The following is a 26,507-nucleotide window of genomic DNA, read 5'->3' on the forward strand; positions in this document are numbered from 1 at the left end:
AGGTTTGAAAAATAATCACACAGTTCACTTATGTTATAAAAACTGATTTCTGTTTACAGCTGTGAATGTGCTAAATTTAGAGCATCAGCTGCTTTTCAGTGTGATTTAAATGCCATAACAAATGTATTGCATTTCTATGTATAAGCAAAATAATACACGAGTGTTAACAATTGCAGCCCTAGTCCATTTCTGTTAAGACCTTCTGGGTGTGTGACCATGTCATATGTGATAAACTACTAATGTTTCAGCTGTTGCACACGGCAGCTGAAATGGTAGTTGATCACAACAGATGTGGTCACATACCCAAAAGGATTTTATTGAAAGCAAACAAAATAAATTCAGAAATGAATAAGTCTGCCATAATTTTTCTATCTCTCTTGCTTCATAAATAGAGAACATTATGTGAATTATGCCAAGAGAAAAAAAGGAAATGGAACATCATGGTTTCATGTCCATTCAATGTCGATTAGAGACAAAGTACAAGCTCAGACAGAGCAAGAATGTGGAAGGAAATCATCTGTATGGTTTTCATACGAACTACCTCAACATTCACCTTAACCATACATAGAAATCACATACACGCTAAAGCATGGTGGCTGGATGGAGATTGCAACCATGCTGCTGTTGAGGGGGACGGAGAGACTACATGATGACTAATAAAGTTTTGTTTTCCACCCCTGTTCCTCACCATTTCACTACATGAGATTTAAAAAATGCAATAACTGCCACAAAACAAAAAATTAGTGTTCATTAATAACACATTACCTGTCAGCTTCATCAAACACAACATACTCGACACTGTTTAATTTCAGTTCCATTTCAACACAAATATGCAGCAGTCGCCCAGGAGTAGCGACTATTATATCAGGGTTACCATGAATTGCACTAAATTGACTTTCCATTGAGTCACCACCTAAAATAACAGCTGCCTGCAGACCAGTGAAACGGCCAAGTTCTTTAATGAATTTCAGGGTCTGAAAGCAAGGTTAACAAGTATGAGACTGGGTTTCAAACAAATTACTGTAGCAACTATGTTGTTGTACTTTCAAAATTTTGGAGAGTCTCTAAATCGAAATTACAGTTGTCGTGGAGAAGCATAAGGAACTTGGGAAAAAACGTTAATAGTTATTATTGTTGTAGAAACATTGAAATAGTAGTTGTCAGTCTGATATCTGTTCACAAATATCAGACTGACAACTACTATTTCAATGTTTCTACAACAATAATAACTATTAACATTTTTTCCCAAGTTCCTTATGCTTCTCCACGACAACTGTAATTTGAGCAACTATATTTTACAGCTACTTCTGGAGTGTGATGGTATGCTACCTGACAGTGTGTGTTCAACTAAAGACCAGATGGGTCATCAAATCACATTCTTCCAAGAAATCTTGACGCTACTGCATGCAAATAGATAAAAATATGCACTGAAAACATGGAAACAATAACGTTCAGTAGCAACATAGACTTAATATTTCAAATTTGACACAGTGTTTGAACTCTTACAACTCTTTGCCCCAGGTAAGTACTTACCGTCTGATTACTGTACACTTAGCTGCAAGTACCAAGCAACTTGCACAAGATGACACCACAATCCAGACAGTCCAGCCACGGCACTGCACTGAGTTCCAATCTATTTCCGCATAGAAATTTGGAACAAATTTATGCTTCCTCTAAAAGACTGTAGGACCTTCAGATTCATCCACCACTAGCTAAGTCAGCTGCTACAAGGGCGCTGATAACTGGAATTGTTTTCCTCTTTGCATGGCTACTCTCATCATGTTCACAGAAAGTTCAGTTTCAGATCATATCTAGTTCACAATCAGCACAGTTCATGCTGAGTTCACACCAGAGTAACCACAGTTCTTAAAGTTCCAATCCACATCAGCTGATGCTATCCTAACTGCCACCATAGTAGCTAGCCACAGGTAACAAGTAGCTACCCACTGCTAACAAGTAGCTACCCACTGCTAACAAGAAGCTACCCACTGCTAACAAGTAGCTACCCACTGCTAACAAGTAGCTACCCACTGCTAACAAGTAGCTACCCACTGCTAACAAGTAGCTACCCACTGCTAACAAGTATTCATCGGGCTGTTCAACAACAAATGTCCAGTGAATATATACTGTTGAGTGGTACTTAAGTAAATAAATTAGTGAAATCAAAGTGAAGTAGAAATTAGAATATAAATGAAAAACTTGGTTTAGTTTAGAGAGTTACATACTGGCATTCAGAGGGGAAGAACAGCAGAACAGAAGAGACAATGACTGTGAAGTCAGCAAGTTCCACATAAGCGGGCGCTGTCAATTCAGCCGTCAGGGCATCGCCCGACCGGCTCACGTGTTTCTCAGTTGTCGCATGTGAGCAAAGGCCCTCGCCTACATCCCAAGAGCCAATGACCGACATTAAGAAGATTCTTCGAGAAGCTTTTCAACGTGACAGAAGAGGCAAGGACCGGCTCACGTGTTTCTCAGTCGTCACGTGTGATCAAAGGCCCTCGCCTACATTCCAAGAGCCAATGACCGACGTTAAGAAGATTCTTCGAGAAGCTTTTCAACGTGACAGAAGAGGCAATGACCGTGAAGTCGTTCACCTCCAGTAAACTGAAGTAAATAAATACGCGAGATGCAGTGGGCCCGACAGATGGAGACTAAGGCGAAGACGAAGACGGAGACGGAGACGAGAGACGAAGAAGTGAAGAAGCGTAGCAGTTGTTTTCAGTCAGTTTCGGTGCTGAAGACCGTCATGCAAGAGGAGACTGCATCATGCACAGACGCACCAAGTCCGCCGCTGTAATGGAATAGCAAGCACCAGCCTCGGCGCCAGAAGACAGAAGTTAAAAGGTATTTGAAGACTGATCTTTACGTACCCGGGTGACTCGTGAGGACGGGAAGGAGACGGCCTCACATCAGCAGTCACCTGTGAGCTGGGATGAAGACCTGACAGCCGAAGACTGGCAAGCGGGAGTCCGTGGTTCGAGTCCGGGACACTAGCCTTCCCCCGCCGCGCTCCTCCGCTGGCCGACGCACAACACACGCGGCCACTTAGAGAAGAGAAACACTGGGACGCCACATCCAAGGTATCACCATCCGATGCACGACTTCGCTCGCAATAATTAAACGGGCCACCTCGCGCTGCGCGTCTCCGGTCAGCTGGGCGAGACGGCGACACGAGATACACACCGCTACGCGTAATCAGACACCGCCGCCGCCGCCGCAGCAGAAGGCTACGCAAACGACACAGCTGCCGTTCTCCGAACCAGAACATCCAGTAAGATACAGTTGTACGAAACTTTCAATAAAAGTTCTCTTATGTAAAAATGCTGTTTCATTCTACCTCATACCCGAGCCAAGGAAGAACTCACCCTGCCCACATGTTGTTAAGAGAGAAAAGTTAATTTATTTAATATTTTCACCCTGACAGAATGCTTTAGAATGCTCATCCTGACAATTGACAGCATCAAAAGAGAAAACCCAGTTACATTTAGAGACAGAAGTGTTACATTTAGTATCACAACTGTTACAATACATCAAAGACAACACAGTAGTCTTAAATACGCAGACCACTTAAACATTTTAGATCAGATAGTTATTCTTCAGGAAGAGCATAAAGGAACAATCGACAGGGATGGGGGAAATAAATACAGTAGAAGAAGAATGAGTAGCTTTGAGGGATGAAGTAGTGAAGGCATCAGAGGATCAAGTAGGTAAAAAGATTAGGGCCAGTAGAAATCCTTGGGTAACAGAAGAAATATTGAATTTAATTGATGAAAGGAGAAAATATAAAAATGCAGTAAATGAAGCAGGCAAAAATGAATACAAACATCTCAAAAATGAGATCGACAGGAAGTGCAAAATGACTAAGCAGGGATGGCTAGAGGACAAATGTAAGGATGTAGAGGCTTATCTCACTAGGGGTAAGATAGATACTGCCTACAGGAAAATTAAAGAGACCTTTGGAGAAAAGAAAACCACTTGTATGAATATCAAGAGCTCTGATGGAAACCCAGTTCTAAGCAAAGAAGGGAAAGCAGAACGGTGGAAGGAGTATATAGAGGGTCTATACAAGGGCAATGTGCTTGAGGACAATATTATGGAAATGGAAGGGGATGTAGATGAAGATGAAATGGGAGATACGATACTGCGTGAAGAGTTTGACAGAGCACTGAAAGACCCGAGTCGAAACAAGGACCCAGGAGTAGACAACATTCCATTAGAACTACTGATAGCCTTGGGAGAGCCAGTCCTGACAAAACTCTACCATCTGGTGGGCAAGATGTATGACACAGGTGAAACCTATGTTTCTAGCATTTGTAGACTTGTAGACTTTGTAGAGCTCTTGATATTCATACAAGTGGTTTTCTTTTCTCCAAAGGTCTCTTTAATTTTCCTGTAGGCAGTATCTATCTTACCCCTAGTGAGATAAGCCTCTACGTCCTTACATTTGTACTCTAGCCATCCCTGCTTAGTCATTTTGCACTTGACAATGTTGACTGGAATTCTCTCTTTCAAATTCTGAAGGTGGCAGGGGTAAAATACAGGGAGCGAAAGGCCATTTACAATTTGTACAGGAACCAGATGGTAGTTATAAGAGTCGAGGGACATGAAAAGGAAGCAGTGGTTGAGAAGGGAGTGAGACAGGGTTGTAGCCTCTCCCCGATGTTATTCAATCTGTATATTGTGCAAGCAATAAAGGAAACAAAAGAAAAATTCAGAGAAGGTATTAAAATTCATGGAGAAGAAATAAAAACTTTGAGGTTTGCCAATGACATTGTAATTCTGTCAGAGACAGCAAAGGACTTGGAAGAGCAGTTGGACGGAATGGACAGTGTCTTGAAAGGAGGATATAAGATGGACATCAACAAAAGCAAAACGAGGATAATGGAATGTAGTCGAATTTAGTTGGGTGATGCTGAGGGAATTAAGATTAGGAAATGAGACACTTAAAGTAGTAAAGGAGTTTTGCTATTTGGGGAGCAAAATAACTGATGATGGTCGAAGTAGAGAGGATATAAAATGTAGACTGGCAATGGCAAGGAAAGCGTTTCTGAAGAAGAGAAATTTGTTAACCTCAAATATAGATTTAAGTGTCAGGAAGTCGTTTCTGAAAGTATTTGTATGGAGTGTAGCCATGTATGGAAGTGAAACGTGGATGATAAATAGTTTGGACAGGAAGAAAATAGAAGCTTTCGGAATGTGGTGCTACAGAAGAATGCTGAAGATTAGATGGGTAGATCACATAACTAATGAGGAGGTATTGAATAGAATTGGGGATAGGAGGAGTTTGTGGCATAACTTGACTAGAAGAAGGGATCGGTTGGTAGGACAAGTTCTGAGGCACTGAGGGATCACCAGTTTAGTACTGGAGGGGAGCGTGGAGGGTAAAAATCGTAGAGGGAGACCAAGAGATGAATACAGTAAGCAGATTCAGAAGAATGTACATTGCAGTAGGTACTGGGAGGTGAAGAAGCTTGCACAGGACAGAGTAGTATGGAGAGCTGCATCAAACCAGTCTCAGGACTGAAGACAACAAAGACAACAACAACAACAACAACAACAACAAGTCATTCTTAATGTGTTAGGGTAATCAGCCTATTAGACTTTGAATATGAAGCCGTACATCTGTCAAACCTGAGCGTTACCTTTTGTATATAAACTTCATAAATGTTTATTACTGTTCTCATTTTGTATTGCACAACTTTTGTATGTTTTAGAGCTCTGTATTTACATAAAGTTGCATAGTGTGCAGGTCAGCCACCTTGCACAGCAACTCAGTACTTGTAACTCGAAGTTCACTTCCTGCTATTTGTGATGTCGGATAAACACATCATGATTGGTGACAAGGTTGTACAAACCCAAGTTAAATCCTTTCATTGATGATGGCATTGTGGTAAAATTTAGGTGTTTCAAAGGAACAAACTGGTTTCTAATGCATTTGGCAAGTGCTTCACTGAATTTATTGTGCCACAACATTTTCATTACATGGCTCTTTGACACTTGTTTTGAAAATATCTAAACTGACAGTCTAACTCAATTCACTTGAAGAATTTTATATTGTTCCAAGTGGTATTTTTCAGACTTGGCACAACCTCAAGATGTATTGCAGCCAACCATCATATCAGTACAGCAACTCAGCCATGCAGACAATCCTATTGGCACATCTGGCCACATTGGAAGAGAATAAGGGAACTGGTCAATGACTAATTAAGCTTCCACCACCCTTTAAGGCTGGAAACTAGAGGGCTGGCAATATTACATATCAAGAATGGAACAACATCTTGTCTCACACCAATCATCAGGTGAGGCAGAAGGCAAAGCTTTTCTTATTGTCAATTCTGGACCTGAGGTTCATAAATTAATTCAGAAATTATTTCCTGGGACTGGCCCAGTGACTCTACCATATTCTGAAATTAAGAATGAAATTGAAATTATTTCAAGTCGCAGGTGCATGTTGCCACAGGCAGACATAAATTTTTTCAATGTTTCAAGAAACAGAATCAAGGCTACAAATAGTGGATAGCTCACTTACAGGACCAAAAGCGAGTGTAAATTCCAGTGTTAAAGTAATCAATGTAAAAAGTCATGCACTAGACAATAAATTAAAGAAAGATTTGCTTAGCTAACAAACCCATCTCTGCAAGATGATCTGCCAATAATTGTGGTACACAAACAAATGCAAGTATCAGTTGTCACAATACAGTGTGACAATGCTGATATGTTTACAATGCATCAACAATCGTCACTGTCCACGATAAGCGCAGCCATATGCAGAAAACAGACATACAAACACAACTGTCCATAAACAGATCTAGTAATGCAAAATTAAAATCTTGTGCATATTGGGGAGTTAACCAAAAGTAAGAAAATTGTTTCTTTTGAAACTCTCAAAGCAACTATTGTCGCAAGACAGGGCACACAGCAGAAGTCTGCAATCAGAAGCACATAAAGCAATGAAATCAAACACTCAGGAGCATAAAAGTGATTACATAGAAAAATTTGAGTGATGTTCACAACCAGGATCACTATTCAACTGTGGAGAGAGAGAGAGAGAGAGAGAGGGGGCAAAAAAAAAAAAAAGCCTGAGAAAGAACAATAATGACTTTCCTTTCCTCTCAGCTGAGTTACGCTAACCATATGTAGTAGTTTAACCGCAGTTTTTAAACATCGATAATTTTAATAGGATAATATTAGTTTAATTAACACACTTTGAAATATTAAGTATTTTAAAATTTGTGATTCATAAAACTCAATTGAAATTAAATTTTAATGTTAAAAACAAAGAATTCCCTGAGATGTTATGAAATCCCTGAAATTCCTCAAGATATCCTCAATTTTCCCAGGTAAAATTTAATTCCCTAAGAATTCCAGGTTTTCCAGAAAAATTGCTACCCTGACAATGAACACAATCAAATCAACAAACTTTCATGGACAGAACTTAACATAATACAATCTTTTCAGTGAATGGCAAAGTTTTTAACTATAACACTTAGAGTTACGAAAGTCGACACAGGCTCACACCACAAATCAGGATTGTTAAAATTAATATAATTTCAGAGTTCACCATTTAGTTACAGCAGCCAGCAGATTCCAGTAAAAGGTTAAGGTACATACAACCATACAGGAGATTTACCGAACAGGCAAGATTCTTAGTTGTCAGTTCTTAGTAAGCAACAAATTTGCTGGGATCTGATCTTTTTAATACTGTAAGTGTCATAATTTAATAAGGAGTGAATCAGATCCAGACTGACATTCCAACAGAAACACTACAAATACTGATGCAAAATTGTAATAATTTTTTTTTTTTCCAGGTAGCATTAAGAATTACAAGCCACACATCACACTGAAGCTATATGCAGTGCTTAAATTTTATAAAGCAGGCAACACTGCTGCTGTGTAAAAAGGGAAAAGTCAAACAGGAACTTGACCACCTGGAACAAAATGGTATCATAAAATCCATAACCAGTAGCCAGTGAGGTACACTAATCATGGTAGTACAGAAACTGCATGGTACATTTGGAATCTGTGGAGACTTCAAAGCAACAGTCAATGCACAATACATCATGGATTCTTATCTGATTCTTAAACCGGAAAGACTGATGTCAAAATTGGCTGGCACTGGTTACTTCGAAAAACTTGAGGTCAAGGAGGCTTATTTACAGATTTTCATCACTTGACTGAGAAATTCTTCCGTATTTGAGGCAAGCGGCCATTGAGATTTGGCACAGGATATAATTTTTGAAATGTCTTGGTTGCAAATTAATTTATGCATTATTTTGTGTTTTGGCACATCATCATCAGAAGACAGCTGTAGTGAGAACAAGAAATAATGGTAATGAACAATTTTTTTCCATCCATAATAAGCAATTTCTACTCATACTTGCAATAAATTACATAGAAAAGTTCACAAAAGTGAGCACACAAGTCACTGAAAATTAGATTGTCATATCTACGACGTCAAGTGACAAATTTTCTATGCATTGGTAACATTACAGATGCAAGATGGTGTTAAGTCACACAGAGAATAAAATAACTGAATGTCATAGAATTTGATCACTACGAAAAAACTAAAGCGGTGTATCGATTAACTTTTACATGAAGTTGGAACTAAAGAGAAACCATACAGGTGTAATACATTAAATGCCACAGTAATAAATTATTACAAAAGAATTTGAATCATCAGACAGCATGTACAGTACAAAAGCAGACATCAAGAAATCTTCTCATAAATTGTACAACAGGTGCAGAAACTGAATAATGCACAGTCAATACAAAAAGCCTAACATCCATAAAACAAATAAGTTTAAGGGTTCAGTGTTAAATGTAAGAAGTGTGTACTACACATAACAACTTAAAAATGTAAAAAATTGTTATATTTACACTAGCCAGCTTCATCAGTCCCCTCCACCTGCCATGGAAGAATTGCCACCATCCAAACATTCCAGCTGTAGCTCCACACTGAGTTCCAATCTATTTCCAACTACATGGCCCTCACAACATGGAATAACTTTATGCTTTCGCTAAAAGAATCATATTTATCTGTCGTTAGCGATATCATCTGCCACAGGGAGAAGTGATAAATGGAACTATTATCCTCTTTGCAGATGCAAGATTACTGTGCCAATTATAGGATTAAATAGACAAACATGGAGATTGCTTACAGAACACTCATGTGACTCATCCTAGAATATTGCGCAAGTGGGTGGGATTCATACCAAATAGGACTAATAGGAGTTATTACTTGTATAAAAAGAAGGGCAGCACCAACATCAACAGGTGTGCTTGTGCTCTGGGTCACGGGGAAAAAACTTAACTGGTAGACACTTTGCGATAAAAGCAAAATATCCCATGAAAGCGTGCATACGAAGTTTCAAGTACCACCTGTAAGCGATGAGCCCTAATAACTGGTAGCCCCTGATGCACTTCCCAGTGGTTTGCAAAGTATGAATATAGATGCAATGTTTGAAAGTTTATTAAAATGACTTATAGAGACTAAGATAACAAGTTACATAAGAAACATATACATACCTGCAGAGCCAGTTCTCGTGTTGGAGAAAGAATTAAAGCTCTCGTCCCAGTCTTTGCAGTTCTCATTTTGAGTTTCTCAAACAATGGTATAAGGAAACAAGCTGTTTTACCGCTACCTGTTCTAGCCATTGCAACGACATCTCTACCTTCTAGAACCAATGGTATTGTCTGTAAGTGGAAGATTTGTAAGTGCAACATAGTCATAAAATTTATATTCTACACAGCTACAAAGTTCGTATACCATAGGGCATAAAGGAGCTAGTCATATCTGAGCAAAACATACAAAGGCACTGATACAATAAACATCATGTTTAACACAACATCCAACCCTGACTGCTTACTGATGACAGCATCAAATCCCAACAAGAAAAAAATTCTCCCTTTACCATTTCTATTAGTGCAACATTTTATAAGCTCCCCTATACAATTGCTACTAAAGTTATTCCTATATAAGTTCTCCATTCATTTGAGTTCTCTCAATGAAATAAATAAAATTTGATGAAATGTAAGATTAAAGCATCCAAGTGCTAGGAAGAGAAACCTCGACTGAAGTCTAGATCAGGGTCAGTGCTAGCCACAGCAATGTTTCTCTACTGCTCATACATTGGTAACACGTCAGTTCCACACAGCCAGTGAGATGATAGTTTCACATAACCAATGAGAAGCAAGGAAAGACGAAATGAATTTCTAGTACTGAAATTGAAATCATTCTCTCCTTCACTGTTGACACAAATATTTGATGTTTTTCCTGGATATATTACAAAGTGCAAGCTTTTGGTCAGGTTAGAGCCTAATAGCACAGCTTATATTGATGCAAGTGAAATGAACAAGAATTACATTTATAATCTTGGTTGTCACAAACATTTGATAGTTTCTTCTGTGTCACAATTTCTGATTTTTCTGTTAACATATTTTGAACATCAAGAAGGCCTTTACTTGTGTAAAATATTAATTTTTACAAGGGAAACTACAAAGCCAGCGTACGGATGGTGTCCCTCTGGAATGGATGGAGTGTTCCCTTCATAAAATAGGAGAGAGGCCCACACTGACAAACTGAATTACTAGACAAAAATTGTGACAGAATGGGGGAAGGCAGAGTATAGAATCCCACAGGATTTGGACTGGGTGCACTCCTATAGTAAATCTACATAAATAACCTCCCAGAAAAGTTGGAGGACTGTTCAAAAACTGTAATGTTGGCTGCTGACAAGTATACTAATCACAGCCACAAACTCAGCGAAACTGGTAATAGTGCAAAACGATAATGAACAGATTTGTAAATGCTTCACAGCATACGATGTGAGTCTTAATCTCAAAGACTCATATTATGCTGTCTTAAAGAACAAAATCAACTTGTTAATAACTTTAAATAGACTTAGAAAAAAATCTACTTACCAAGCGGCAGAACGTGCACGTAAAAGGACGTTACATTCATGCAAGCTTTTGGACCCAGTGGCTCCTTCCAGCAGAAGGGCTGAAGGGGAAGGTAGCAGGGTGAAGGAAAAGGACTGGAGAGGTTTAGGAAAAGGGGTTTATTTCAGATAAGTCACGCAGAACCGTACGTCAGTGGAGACTTACTTACTCTTTCCTTATCATTCAGTGCAGAGCTGATTTTTTTCTATCCAGTTACATTATATTGATTATTTTTGTTGTTATATTTAAATAGATTTAAAAGGTCATACACTATGGGTCGATTGATTAAATGTTGTTGACTGGAGATCAATCTTTATCTTATTTCAGAAAATGCACCCACGTCACAAATTCACAACACTAACTTGGATCAAATTTATGAGGTTCAGAGTTAATTAACACAACACACACTAGGCAACATCACTGAATCAGCTGCCAAAATGATTATCATGCTTTGAACTCAGATGTAATTCTAAGTCATAGATATGCAGTACTTATTACTAAAATTTTGCATTGTAAAAATGAAGAAAAACAAGGAGAAGGAATTTCTCGAAGGTCTTCAACAAACTTCTCCACTGCAAGAAAATATTGCATGGCACAGTGTAATTCACAGTGCTTAATGCTCTTGAACACAAATGCTGCCCACTACAGTGGCCTGGAACACTAGGAAAAAAGCAAGTGCCATTTCCAGGCAATATGGTTTCGAAACCTAGTGCTGTCATAATTATATTTATAACCAAAATCGTAAGGAAAACATCATTCGGCAACTGATAATTCATGGCCACTAGCTGTAGGCTGAAATGTGGCACAACCGATTGATGGAGAACACAAGCTGTAGACAAATGTGGCACCACTTCAGGGTTTCAGAAGTTGTCTGAGCATGATGAATATTTACAGATCACTGGCGATGGATTTGGGATGCTTTCTATATTGACAAAAGTAACAACAGTTTGCATGTTTTAAGACATCGTTCAACACAACGGATGACACAGAGGGTGGCAGAAGTATATATTTGCACTGTCTTCTTAGCACATTGTTATACAGGGCATTGCCATTTTAAGGGTAATATAGCCTTACCGTCCTGAGACATCTAAACAGACGCACCATCCTAATGTGCAGAGCCCTACAGTTTAATGTGCGCTCTGATCCATGGTGCAACTTGGCAGTTTGCACATTAACAAACAATGGTAGAGACAAAAGTAGAGGTAAGTGCAAAAAATTAAAAAACTAAAACTGAATGGGACTGAACCCCAGACCTTTTAAATTACAGACCAGCAAGTTTACATTTAGTCACTAACACACAATTTCATTTAACAATAGGCCTATAAATTGACTAATTGACTTGTATCTGCTTACTATTTTTGCTCATCAATACGTGTCCAGTTGCCATAGCAGTTTAAGCCTTTGTTCAGTAGTTAAAAATGTAATATGAACTGTGTTAGCATTTTATGTAAGAGATGTTCAATCACTACTGACTGGTGTCTATCTCCATGCACTTAACTGTTCACTGCAAATACCGTATTTACTCGAATCTAGTCCGCACTTTTTTTCCGGTTTTTATAATCCAAAAAACCGCCTGCGGCTTAGAATCGAGTGCAAAGCAAGCGGGAGTTCTGAAAAATGTTGGTGGGTGCCGCCACAACTAACTTCTGCCGTCGAATATATGTAGCGCCACACAGGCATGCTTTGTAGGCACAAAGATACATACTGGCACCAAAATCTCTCCGTCAGTAAATAAATTAAAAAAAAAAGTGGAAGACGAGCCTTTTTCCTCCGCCCAGAGTTTCGACCACCGCATTTTGGTACATTATCCAACAAAGTAAATACAAATTCTGTATTGTTGATCTTCGAAAGTAGCAGCATTTCAATGTACTACGAAAATCCGACTGGCAAGACTGTTTGGATGTTTGTCAATATGGCCAACTCTACTTTCTGAATTTTTTCCTACCTGTGAGAAGAGATGGTTCCTAATAGGAGCTTTTATGAATTGTGAATCACATGTAGTATTCTCTTCGCCATAAGATTAATACGAATATAAACATTTTGCCATGTATTGTTTCGTGTTTGCTACTATCTCATTCAAATCCTGTCTGCCTAATAAACTACGAAACTAGAGCGAGACAACAGCAAACGGGGAAGAATATACATATCATGTCATGTTTATATTCGTATTATTCTTATGCCTGATAGTGATACAGTCAGAAATGAAGCACGGCAACTGACTAGATTTTTAAATCTAAGATGTCTCTTTTCTGTGCAGAATGTAATGAACTAAAGAGGCGCCTGCAAAGATTTTGGAACAGAGAAAAATTTTCGCTAAAATTTCGTTCAGAACATCATCTATCATACGCAGTCTGTTATTTGGTTTTTGTTGATCATTATCAAAGAAAGTAGTAGTGTAAGTAACAACAAATGTTTTGCTAATGAGACGACTCCTCTCTATTTTTTATTTGCAAGCGGCGGCAGCGCGCACAAAAGCAAGCCACGCCGCGAGCGGCGACAGGCCGTGAACATGCACTATCAGAATGCGACAAACAATGCATGACACAGTGCAGTAATGCATTTTCAGCTTGGAGTGACGTAAACACCTATAATAAAGAGAACGGCACTTATCAGATCAAAGAAAAATAAGCAATCAATCCAAACCAGACGAAGCACGTGAAAAAGGAAGGATATCCGTATAAATATGGACGGAGCGCGTGATGCGTAGCAATGGCTACCTGGTAAACCCTAACTGCTAAGCTTACGACTCGAACCAAACTACTGCAGCTGTATCGTCATTCATTCGACCTAAAATGTGTCTCATATTACAACTAGACGAACTTTGTTTCGATTTGGAGGTGCGACCTAAAACTTTTCTCTCCCCTTGAATTTCGAGTCTCAAATTTCAGGTGCGGCTTAGATTCGGGAAATTTTTTTTTCCTTGATTTCGAGTCTCATTTTTCAGGTGCGGCTTAGATCCGAGTAAATATGGTAGTTCGAATTTCTCTCTCTACTAATCTGCTAAGTGTCTACGAAATGCCTTTCTAAACTCTTTTTACATTACTTATGAACTGCCTCCCAAGAATTCTTGTGAGAGCAACTGCTATCTGCATTCATTACTGACATCACCAATGTTCTGCTTCACCTAAATTTATAGATCAAAAACACTGTTTCAATCTCCAGAAGTGTGGGAGTATTAACAACAACTTCTTCATTAGTTACTTCTTTTCAGTGTGTACTTGCTCTAAACTAAGTCTGTTATTTTATTGCGTTACTTGGTTGTAACCTGACAACTACAACTGAACTATACTTGAAAACTGAAATTTTGCGTCTAATCTGACCCTAGTTCAAGGCAAAACAATTTGATATTAATGTCTATACAAAGAAAGTTTCCAGATTCAAGTTTATTTACGGTCATTTTTGTGCTAGTCTAAAATCAACTGTTTTATACAATAGGTCCAAATGGAAACAGTGTGTACAATTTCTTGGCTCCAGCTGGATAACAAGAAAAATGAAGTCAACAAATAAAACAAAATCTAATCAAGCAGTGCAGATTGGCAGGTTTTGCGCTTAGAATAACTCGCACTGCAGTAAATTGAAGATAGCCATGGTGCTATCTTATTTTGGAGCCTTTCACTGTCCATTTTATGAAATTATCTTCTGGAGTAATACAACTATTCAGCCAAAATATAATGAAACGACTTGTAGAGGCCTTTTCAGAAACTTTGTACTTATTATGTACTCATTTCTCAGTATGTTAGCTCCTTAATGGTATTTGCTGGTAACAACAGAAGCTAGTTTCTGGTGAACGGTGATTTAGAAGAACAAGACAGAAAAATAATTTCCACGTACAGCCTTGAGACAATGGGGTTCTTTATTCTGGTGCAAAGGGCTTCAACAAATTATCATCCGATGTAAAGAAATGGGGTTCTTTATTCTGGTGCAAAAGGCTTCAACAAATTCTCATCTGATGTAAAGAAAAATTATAAATGGTAATATGACAATAAACAGCAGCACCTGAGGATACAGTAGATCTTTCTAAGTTTTGGCATTTCTCTTAATTTTATATTGTTAAATTTATCGTGGATACTCAAACATTGTTTACAGAAATCTGATGATAGTTAATTATCAACACAGTTCCTGAATGCAGCTTCACATTTTTTATGTATATCTTGATATGTTCCAAATCCCTGAAGCTTCCTTTTCATGTGGGGACCTACAGTACACAATGAATGAATGACTCAATGAATGACTTTAGAAGAAGTTGTATATTTCGCGAACTGAACTTAAGTATCATATTTAACCAACTATAAGATGTGGTTTTATCTGAAATTCATCATTCAAAACATACAGGGTCATCTTGCATTTGCAGGTTAAACTATTGCTGCTGAGATCTATGTTTTTACACTGAGTAAACTGGCAATTGAAGTAATGCTCAAATTTAATTTGAAGAATTCAGAAGGGTTGGAGGGGGAACATGACACCAGCTTGGCTGAGCACTAGCACGACAAAGGACAAACGTGGGGAGGAGGGTGGTGTCAATCATGGGAATGTTCACTATGCATCTTGACATTTTATGAACATCTAGCATGATTATACAGGATGGTCCATTGGAAGTTTCGGATGAGATTATCTCGAAAACTATACATTGGGTAAAAATAGTGGGTAAGACAAGTTCGTAAGCTCAAAGGGGGACATCAAATGATACTACACGTGACCCCAAGCCCACGCCCCCTTGGGTGGGGTGGGGGGCAACTTTTAAATCTTAAATGGTAGCCCCCATTTTTTATTGAAGATTCAGATTCTCCATAAAAAAGTAATCAAGTATTGTCTGAAACATTTTTTGAAACCATTGACAGATGGCGCTGAAATCGAGAAAAATTAAAATTGGGGAAGAACTCCGATTTATTTAGAATGGTCAGAAAAGGACACATCAAATTAATACAAAATGTGCACCAATTCTTTCATTACGCCAAACTAAGCTATATTTGTACAAGCTTTCGATGGACAGAGGTGGAGTAATATTAAAATATCATTAGTAAACTCTTCACAATTGCATTAATCACTGGACTGTGGTGCTACCGTGGCCAAACTGTGAACTATGGCTCAGTATAAAAGTTGGTGCAATGCGATCAGACATCACTTCACTTTCAGATTGCGCACTGTAAACATCAACTGACTAAAGTAAATTATTCTTTAGCGAAACATGGCTCACTATCCTCCTACAGAGACTGTTGATATGATGTTAATTTTAGGTAAATGCCACAATTACGCTGCAGCTGGGCAGTTGTATGCGGATCGTTTCCCAAACAAAGGACATCCAAGAGAAAACATTATTTAAAATTGCACTCAACGAGCTCGAAATGGATACATGCAACGTCCACCTCATCATCGCGATTACAATGAAAGTGACGCTCGTACCCTTACTGTTCTTGCCTGCGTTTAACTGGATCCCGAAATTAGTAGTCATGCGATTCAGAGACAAACTAGAATACCGAAATCAACTGTTTTGGGGATTCTGAAGGCACATAAATATCATGTGTATCATATCACACTGACACAGGCATTAATGCCGAAAGATATGCAAATACACGTGCATTTCTGCGAATGGGCCTTGGAAATGATAAGAGATGACAATAATTTTTTTAGATATGTTATGTTCACTGATGAAGCCACATTAAAAACAATGGCGAATTAAATCGTCATGATCATCATTATTAGTCCCCTGTCAATCCACACGGGCATAGATCCATTGACAATCAACACAAATTGTGTGGAATTTTAAACAGTTACTTGATAGGACTGTGTTTTTTGACCAAAATTTTACTGGGGGGATCTTATTTACAACTTCTCCACGATGATTTGTTAGAGCTAATGGAAGATGTTGATTTAGAAACTAGGCAACGAATGTGGTTCCAACAGGATGGAGCAGCTCCCCATTATGCTAAAAATGTGTGGAACGTTTTAAAATTACGGTACCCTGGTCGATGGATACGACGCAGTGAACCAATTCAGTGGCCTCCACATTCATCAGACCTACTAACATCTCCGGATTTTTTCTTGCGTGGTTATTTAAAAAATACTGTTTATGAAAGACAGCCCACAACCAGAAACTATATGGGGCAATCCATTCAAAGAGCGTGTGCAGCCATACCATGGGATGTGCTGCTCAAAACTGTGGACAACTTTTGCAGACAATTGACTTTATGCATTGAAGCAAATGGGGATAATTTTGAACAATTTCTTCGTGGCTAATTTCCTTAATTAAGCACCCCAAATTGTGAGAGGCAAGGGGACTCACACTAATGAAGCACCCCATGGGAACATCATTCTACTATGTCCATGTCGTTCCTGGGTAACGCTAAAAGTAGGATACAGTACATTTTGTTCAAAAATAGCTTAATTTGGTGTAACGAAAGAATTGGTGCACATTTTTTATCGATTTGATGAGTCTGTCTCAGATAATTCTAAATAAATCAGGGTTCTTTCCCAATTTTACTTTTTCCTCAATTTCAGAGCCATCTGTCAATGGTTTGAAAACATGTTCCAGACAAATCTGAATCGCAATAAAAAATGGGTGTTTCCATTTAAGATTTAAAAGTTGCCCCCTACCCCACCCAAGGGGGCGTGGGCTGGAGGTCACGTGTAGTATCATTTGATGTCCCCCTTTGAGCTTACGAACTTGTCTTACCCACTATTTTTAACTGATGTATAGTTTTTGAGATAATCTCATCTGACACCGAAGTGGCGTCAAATCGAAAGACTTGCACCAGGCGAACGGTCTACCCGACGGACCACCCTTGATACGTTTGTAGTCAAAACTGAACTGACTTTACTTTAAAATTGAACAAATACTCAACAATAGAATACGTTTCTATAAGAGACAAAATTATGTCCACAAAGAACACTTGAAATGTGACACAACAAATGAAACATGGGCTTCAACAATGGTGTTAAAGCTGCTACTGTTCTACAGGCCTGTTGACTTGCAGCGGTGGCTACAGTGTTAATCTGAAGGGGTAAAAGTTCCGTCAATTCAGCCGCTGGGAGCCAAGAGGACACCAAAACACTGTCATTCAGTTTGCTCATATTGCCAGTGCTGTAAGAACTGTAAATTGTAGCAATCGATAATAGATATAAATACAGCCCTGACTTCTGTTGAGAAACTAGGATCTCCAATTTTGTGGTTCATATCTGGTTTGCACAGACAATGTGAATAGAAGTTAACAGTTATTCATGAAGCAGAGGCCACGAATAACTGTGCGGCAGGAAGGAAATTTTGCATCACCACAGAAGCAAATGTTTGTAGGTGGCATCAGATAAAGAATAAATTAAAGAAAGCCAGTTCTACATGTCAAACTTTCAGTGGACCAAAGCAAGGAAGATTTCATGAACTGGAACAGCAGATTATTCTGTATGATCTAGAGAAAACACTATAATGGCTTCCTGATTACTCAAGAAATCATCTGAATGCAAGCAATGGAGATAAACAGAACAACATATCTCAGAGACTTAACATGATATTTGACGAAAAACTAGTTTTTTATCAGTGTTATATAATCAATCTAAGGAAACAGCTCAACTATTTGCTAGGCCACATGGGCGACACCAATCAGAAGCCTGCTTACTTTGAATGTCGTTAAATGTTACTGTCGATATGAAGAGCATTTTAAAGTGTTCTTATAAGTAGTTCTGGCAATGAGAACACCAGAATAAAGGTAATGCTGGGTGTGCCTACAGTTGGGATCTCTCCCACGTGTGATTCTTTATAGGAAAATAATAGAGAAAGAAAAACTGCCTGCAGGTCTTATCTTTAGATGCCAAGAAAAGGGGTGGATGACAAATAACCTGATGCTACACTGGTTGAAGGTTGTTTGGAACAGAATACAAGGAAATTATTTGTGCTGGTGTTTTTCAGGGGACCCTCAACCAGGAAGTTAGCAAAGAGAAACAAAGGCTTGATAATAATTCCTGGCAGCATTACCTCAGAACTTTCAGTAATGGATGCTGTTGTGAACAGATCTTTTAAACCTCACCTGCAACAGCTTTACAGTAAGTGGCTTCTTCAAGTTAAAGAACTCATCAATATATATGCTTAGCCAGTAGATCCTTACTGACTGAGGCAGAATATACAGTGAACTCAATTACAAAAAGTTTCGAAAAGTGCTACATATCGAATACTATAGAAGGCTCAAAAGATGATAAGGAAGGAGTGTCAAGATGGAAGAAATGGCAGCAGGCTTACAAATGAAGATGATGGTACCAGTGGTGGTAGTGGTAGTGAGAAAAATAGTGATAGCATAAAAGACTGACTTAAGACAGTAGGCTGAAAAAGGAACTGAAGATAACAATTAAGTATTATCAAAATGTTAACAACCAATAAATGGCATAAATTTTGAATAGGTGTAACATTAACTTTTCTAGGCAGACACTTTTTTATTGATATACAGTTTGTAATTTTGATTAGTCAGAATATGTTAAAAATTTCTCGAGGAGCCACTTAGAAAAAGGGAATCATCATACAGTCAGGTAAATAAAGTAATTCTCACCAACAATTGATTCTAACAGAACACTTTTCAGGAGGAGTCAGACAACATTACACCCCCCCCCCCCCACATATATCTTGCGTATTGACCATGAGGAGAAAATTCGAGAAATTAGAGCCAATACAGAGGCTTACTGACAATCAGTCTTCCCATGCACTATTCGTGAGTGGAACAGGATTGGAGGGATCAGACAGTGGTACGGAAAGTACCCTCCACCACACAGCATCAGGTGGCTTGTGGAGTATGATGTAGATGAGATGAGACAATCAAAACAATGGTAAGCTATGCTGGAAATCAACAGTGGTGTGTACGCAATAAATATATCTAACATACTCATACCCTTGTAACAAAATTTAGCAAAAAATCATACAATTAGAATGTCAAAAATCTGACTTATTTTTCCTGTTTTCAGGTAGTAATGTCTTATGGCACCATACCCCAGTGCAACTCCTTCCTAAGGAAGAAACTGTTCACTGCAAGGAAGCCAGCAATAAGGAAATATTTGGTGTTTGCATCTCATATATGGATTTTTAAATAGTTGGGAACATTAACAATCTCACATCCTTAAAGAATCTGGAGGTGCCAAGAAAAACTTAAATACAAATGATCGGACAGGGAGTTGACCAGTTGTCCTGCTGAATGCAAGCTCAGTACCTTAAGGGGCTCCGGAAAGGCTCAAAATCATGAAAAGTTCAATTTTTACTTTTTTGTGTTTTCTGAATCTGCAGACTATTACCTTTTAATAGATATATAATTTATTCAATTCCGAAGACTACAACTATTTTTAAATTTTTTTTAAAATGTGTTCTACATGGGCGTGACCCACTGTGGCGCTGTTAAACTGCTGTCAAATGGTGTTATTATTAACGTCCGTGTTCATCAGGTACATTTTAGTGATGTGAGATAAAGTATGTGTTGTGGCTAACCTGTGATGGTTCAATATATATCGCTGGTGTGATTGTCGATTGTTTCATGTTTATTTACTCTGTCGTTATCTCGAAAATATTCGTAATTAATTCTGTTTCTTGAGTCTCTGTTTTGTTGAAGTATAATAATGAGTAAAAGTAAAGTTATTAGAAATCCTCTGAAGGCTTTTAAGAAAAGGAGAAATGTTGGAAAGCCAAAGGTATGTGTTATTACTGTAAACAATAAAGACGATAACCAAGTGAGTGAACCTAACCTCTCGAGTACACCTGCCCATAGCAGTCAAAGTGGGAAAGAAAATACTTCACAGAAGAAGCTTGGTTCAATGAGTGAAAACTATGAATGTTTTATGGGCGAATAGGATGTGAATGAAATATTTGATATGTCGGTTCTCAAAGGAATTTTTTCAAACTGTGTAAGATGTATTCATTGTAGTGAAGTTGGTCTGGAACTCTCCATAATAAAACACGTAAGACTTGCTAGTGAAATACAACTGAAATGTGATAAGTGTTCATACATGACCACCTTTTGGAACAGTGTTGCAGTAACTGCAACTGAAGAAAATGGTAGCAAAATCTACGAACACAACATTAGATTTGTTTATTCCTTGCGTTCAGTTGGTAAGGGTGCTACTGCAGGTGCAATTTTCTGTGGCATCATGAATCTTCCAAATCCCCCAACCAAGTTTACAACCTATAATAAATTAATAGGGTCTAAAGTAGAAGATGTCTGTATAGAATCTATGAAGAACGCTGTGGAAGAGGCAGTAATGGAAAATAATGGTAACAGAGATTTGACTGCAGCGTTCGATGGTACCTGACATAAACGGGGACACACATCTCTTCATGGTGTAGTATCTGCCACCAGTATGTATACAGGGAAAGTTTTAGATGTAGCAGTAATATCAAAGTATTGTAGATGTCCACAAAAATATAAAGGTACACATGAAAATAATTGCAAAGCTAACTATAGTGGCAGTAGTGGAGGAATGGAAGTGGCTGGTGTTGCCAGTATATTCCAGCGTTCTGAGGCGTGTGATAAAGTGCGATGTGTTAATTACCTTGGTGACGGTGATTCTAAAAGTTTCAAACATGTTCAAGGACTGAAGCCCTATGGTGATGATGTTGTAGTGCAGAAATTTGAGTGTATTGGACACGTACAGAAGCGAATGGGAACAAGACTTCGGCGATTGAAAGCTCCGTACAAAAAACAAAAACTCAGTGATGGTAAAGGGTTGGATGGGAAGGGAAGGTTAACTGACAGTGTAATTGACAAAATACAGAACTATTATGGAATGGCTATTAGGCAAAATACACAAAGTGTCGACGAAATGAAGAAGGCTGTTTGGGCTCTTTTTTTTCATACTTCTTCAACCGATGAAAATCCCCAACAGCTTGTGTCCCAAAGAAGAAGACAGTTGGTGTAAATATAACAAAGGATTGCTAACTGGTGAAGTGTACACTCATAAGCATAGTCTGCCTCATGCAATAATGGAGGTGATAAAACCTATTTTCAGAGACTTAGCAGCACCTGAACTGTTGAAAATGTGTATTCACGGAAAAACTCAAAACCCCAACGAAAGTGTAAATAGTGTTATATGGTCGAGAATCCCCAAGACTGTATTTGTTGGAATAGAAACACTTCACTTTGGTGTGTATGATGCTGTTGCGACTTTCAATGATGGCAACATTGTAAGGTGCAAGGTATTTAGAAATATGGGAATGAAGATATGTTCTAACATGGTACGAGCGATGCTTGCTTTAGACAAGGAACGCCTTCGGGCTGCAAACAGGGCTGTAAAGAGTCTAGAAATACAAGCAAGAGTAAACAGGAGGAGGAACAAGAGGAAGCTGGAGGAGGAGTTTGCAGAGGATGAAGATAATCCATCCTATGGACCTGGAATGCACTAAAAAGTTAATCCAATCTTTATCGCTCGATTCCCAAAACTTTTATTTTCTCATACTAATTACATGTTTTCTAAGGATCTTCCAAACATATTTGTTTCAAACTTTCAGTAAATGTTACACAGTACCTTCTGCATAATTTAACACAGCCTTTTTCCAAAAAACTGTATATTTTTGAATATATAAATAAAAAATTGCAAAAAAATGTTGTGAATTTTCATTACAATTGAAAAAAAATCATCTTTAATAACTGAACTAAAATTTTGTAAAATCCCTGTGTTAAGTTGTAGCCCATATTCCAATAAATAATCTGTAAAAAGTTCAACTTCCTACCTCAAATACTTTGTGAGGAAAGATGTAATTTATAAGCATTATTTTAACATTGCAAGTATAGGGCGTTCCGGAGCCCCTTAATCATTGCACGGCCTCACTCACTGCAGTTCATTCACTCACGTGGAAAACCTGTGGTGTTGTTTTGAGCTAGGGCTGTTAAGGGAAGTTTCCTTGTCAAAAATCAAATCCAGTGACTGTTCACATCATACTAAAAAGGCCGTGTAGTTCAGGAGCCAACAGAAAAACATGGATGCCCGTCCCTATAGGACCACTAGTCACCATAAAATGGAGCAATGTAGGAACTTTAGCAGGTAAAAGGCATATCCAGTGTATAATTTACAGCATTATTGCACTAATATGCCATGATATGTCATGCTGATTAGGGTATCCTCCTCATTTGAGTACCAAAACTTCCTTTTTAGTAAATATCACATAGCATGTATTGGTTGGTTATGTTACGGGATATGCCATTCAGTTTAGTCAGAAAGTTTGAATAAACATTAGTCTTTACTACACTTCTGATCAGGCAACGGAATATTCAACATCTAATATTGCTTTTAAGAAATGAATAAGCTACTTCAAACTGGCATATTTTATTTAATTTACCCCACGTTTGATTCAGTTTTACGATACGTACTTTGTCTACTTGGGAATGTCATTATATTACTTTTAGTTACGTATGCGTTCTTGATTGTGTACATAGAAGTAATGTGAACAATATTGATTTGTGCTATTAGTCAGAGTTTGAACATAAGTAAATGTTACTGTGATGAAATGCACTTAATTTATCTAGTGCTACCATGGAAGCACACACTTCAGCACACACTTCAGCACGGTTACTTACTCTTTTTTTACATCGAATTTAAGTATTTTGTGTCACAGTGACTTTTTTTTATCATTAATAAAATTGTCCATTATTTATGTCTCACAAATTACATGGAGTTCAGTAAACTTATGTACAAATATAATTCCCAAAACTGATTAGTTTATCAAAGTGTTCTCCTACTGGACTGGTAGCCATATTATTTGCAGTTATTTGGGTTTTCTTCACTTACCCAAATTGTTAGATGTATCCTTTTCCCATCAAAGTTGTGTTTAATTACACTATTTCATCCAACTTTCTACCTATGCTTTTTGTTTTTATGGTGAAAATTATCAAATCCAATAACTTCTTGTACCCTTATCCCCTCTGATTGATTAGACTTCATATTTCAGAAATTATAGTCTTCATTTTTTGGTCTGTTATGCACAGGCATACATGGTTACCAGCATAGCTTTCTACCACTGACTGAGTGTCTTATTTTGACATATTGCTGCGGAAGCAAAGGGTACTTCACAGCAAACATAAACATAGCCAAAGCCTTGCAGACAAACAAAAATTACGCGAAGAGAAATGTAGTGTGAGGAGGGCTATGCAAGAGGCGTTCAATAAATTCGAAAGTAAAGTTCTGTGTACTGACTTGGCAGAAAATCCTAAGAAATTTTGGTCTTATGTCAAAGCAGTAGGTGGATCAAAACAAAATGTCCAGACACTCTGTGACCAAAATGGTACTGAAACAGAGGATGACAGACTAAAGGCCGAAATACTAAATGTCTTTCTCCAAAGCTGTTTCACAGAGGAAGACTGCACTGTACTTCCTTCTCTAGATTGTCACACAGATGACAAAATGGTAGATATCAAAGTATACAACAGAGGGATAGAGAAACAATTAAAATTGCAAAGGAACTTCCCCCCCCCCCCCCCTTTCTTGCAGCGGTGTACTGTACGTCTCTATAAGAGCGTAGCATTCCAAAGGATTGTAAAAGGGCACAGGTCATCCCCGTTTTCAAGAAGGGACGTCGAACAGGTGTGCAGAACTATAGACTTATATCTCTAACGTCTATCAGTTGTAGAATTTTGGAACACGTATTATGTTCGAGTATAATGACTTTTCTGGAGACTAGAAATCTACTCTGTAGGAATCAGCATGGGTTTCAAAAAAGACGATCGTGTGAAACCCAGCTCGCACTATTCATCCACGAGACTCAGAGGGCCATAGACGCGGGTTCCCAGGTAGATGCCGTGTTCCTTGACTTCCGCAAGGCGTTCAATACAGTTCCCCACAGTCGTTTAATGAACAAAGTAAGAGCATATGGGCTATCAGACCAATTGTGTGATTGGATTGAAGAGTTTCTAGATAACAGAACACAGCATGTCATTCTCAATGGAGAGAAGTCTTCCGAAGTAAGAGTGATTTCAGGTGTGCCGCAGGGGAGTGTTGTAGGACTGTTGCTATTCACAATCTACATAAATGACCTTGTGGATGACATTGAAAGTTCACTGAGGCTTTTTGTGGATGATGCTGTGGTATATCGAGAGGTTTTAACAATGGAAAATTGTATTGAAATGCAGGAGGATCTGCAGCGAATTGACGCATGGTGCAGGGAATGGCAACTGAATTTCAGTGTAGACAAGTGTAATGTGCTGCGAATACAAAGAAAGAAAGATCCCTTATCATTTAGCTACAATATAGCAGGTCAGCAACTGGAAGCATTTAATTCCATAAATTATCTGGGAGTGCGCATTAGGAGTGATTTAAAATGGAATGGTCATATAAAGTTGATCGTCGGTAAAGCAGATGCCAGACTGAAATTCATTGGAAGAATCCTAAGGAAATGCAATCCGAAAACAAAGGAAGTAGGTTACACTACACTTGTTCGCCCACTGCTTGAATACTGCTCAGCAGTGTGGGATCCGTACCAGATAGGATTGATAGAAGAGATTGAGAAGATCCAACGGAGAGCAGCGCGCTTCGTTACAGGATCATTTAGTAATCGCAAAAGCATTACGGAGATGATAGATAAACTCCAGTGGAAGACTGCAGGAGAGACGCTCAGTAGCTCGGTATGGGCTTTTGTTGAAGTTTCGAGAACATACCTTCGCCGAAGAGTCAAGCAGTATATTGCTCCCTCCTACGTATATCTCGCGAAGAGACCATGAGGATAAAATCAGAGAGGTTAGAGCCCACACAGAGGCATACCAACAATCCTCCTTTCCACGAACAATACAAGACTGGAATAGAAGGGAGAACCAATAGAGGTACTCAAGGTACCCTCCGCCACACACCGTCGGGTGGCTTGCGGAGTATGGATGTTGATGTAGATTTACAAATTGGTGGCACAAAACCCAAGCAAACTTAGAAAAACGTGTGCAGACAGAATAGAAATTAACCATAATAGGATGTGCTACAAAAAATAAAAAACCGGAAGACAACAGGAAATGGCAATATAAACACCAAACTGATTTAATATGAGTTATCACATGAAATCTAGGTTTTTTTCTTCATTAAAAAAAAAAAAAAAAAAAAAAAAAAAAAAAAAAAAAAAAAAAAAAAAAAAAAAAAAATGCTGTACAAGGAAAGAAGTTCCATACAGCCTGAAATTGGTCAAAGTAACAGCTGTATTTATGTAATAAGATAGGAAACACTACGAGAATTGTATGGGCATTTTGATAATCAACTCAGGATATAATTTCGTTCATCAACTCAGGATATAAAACATTTCTGAAAATAACTTATGACTCAGTTTAATTTTTTGTTAAAATGCTACTGAAATTGTGGATGTGCTTGATACTTCTTTTGCACACAACAACTGTTTCCTAAATTATTTTCAATTCCAGTTTTTTAGCCAAGGTCATACTTACACGTTGGCAGGTCTTTGTTGAGGAAGTTGGTGCCGAAATAAAATCTCCTGATGAAAGTTTTTGATCCAAGAGTTACAGAAGTTGAGAAATCAACATACGCAAAGGAAGAAAAATCTGCTTGAAGCACATTATATCCCTTTAATTTCTTCATCTTTGTCACTTTGGTCTGTTTGCATGACTTTCACTACATTTTGCTTAAAC

The 26,507-nt window shown here is 38.2% G+C and overlaps 1 protein-coding gene across 1 annotated transcript in view; it reads right to left on the reverse strand.

Annotated features, from left to right (window-relative positions):
- LOC124595646 (ATP-dependent RNA helicase DDX54) overlaps positions 1-26,507 on the reverse strand; it is a 132,896-nt gene that overhangs the window by 76,921 nt on the left and 29,468 nt on the right. The window contains exons 3-4 of the mRNA XM_047134480.1: positions 9,526-9,693; positions 766-974 (exon numbers count right to left, since the gene is read on the reverse strand). Of these exons, the coding sequence (XP_046990436.1) occupies positions 766-974; positions 9,526-9,693 (377 nt within the window). The remainder of the gene's footprint in view (positions 1-765; positions 975-9,525; positions 9,694-26,507) is intronic.

The sequence above is a fragment of the Schistocerca americana genome, chromosome 2 (assembly GCF_021461395.2).
Source record: "Schistocerca americana isolate TAMUIC-IGC-003095 chromosome 2, iqSchAmer2.1, whole genome shotgun sequence".
NCBI classification, from domain to species: Eukaryota; Metazoa; Arthropoda; class Insecta; order Orthoptera; family Acrididae; genus Schistocerca; species Schistocerca americana.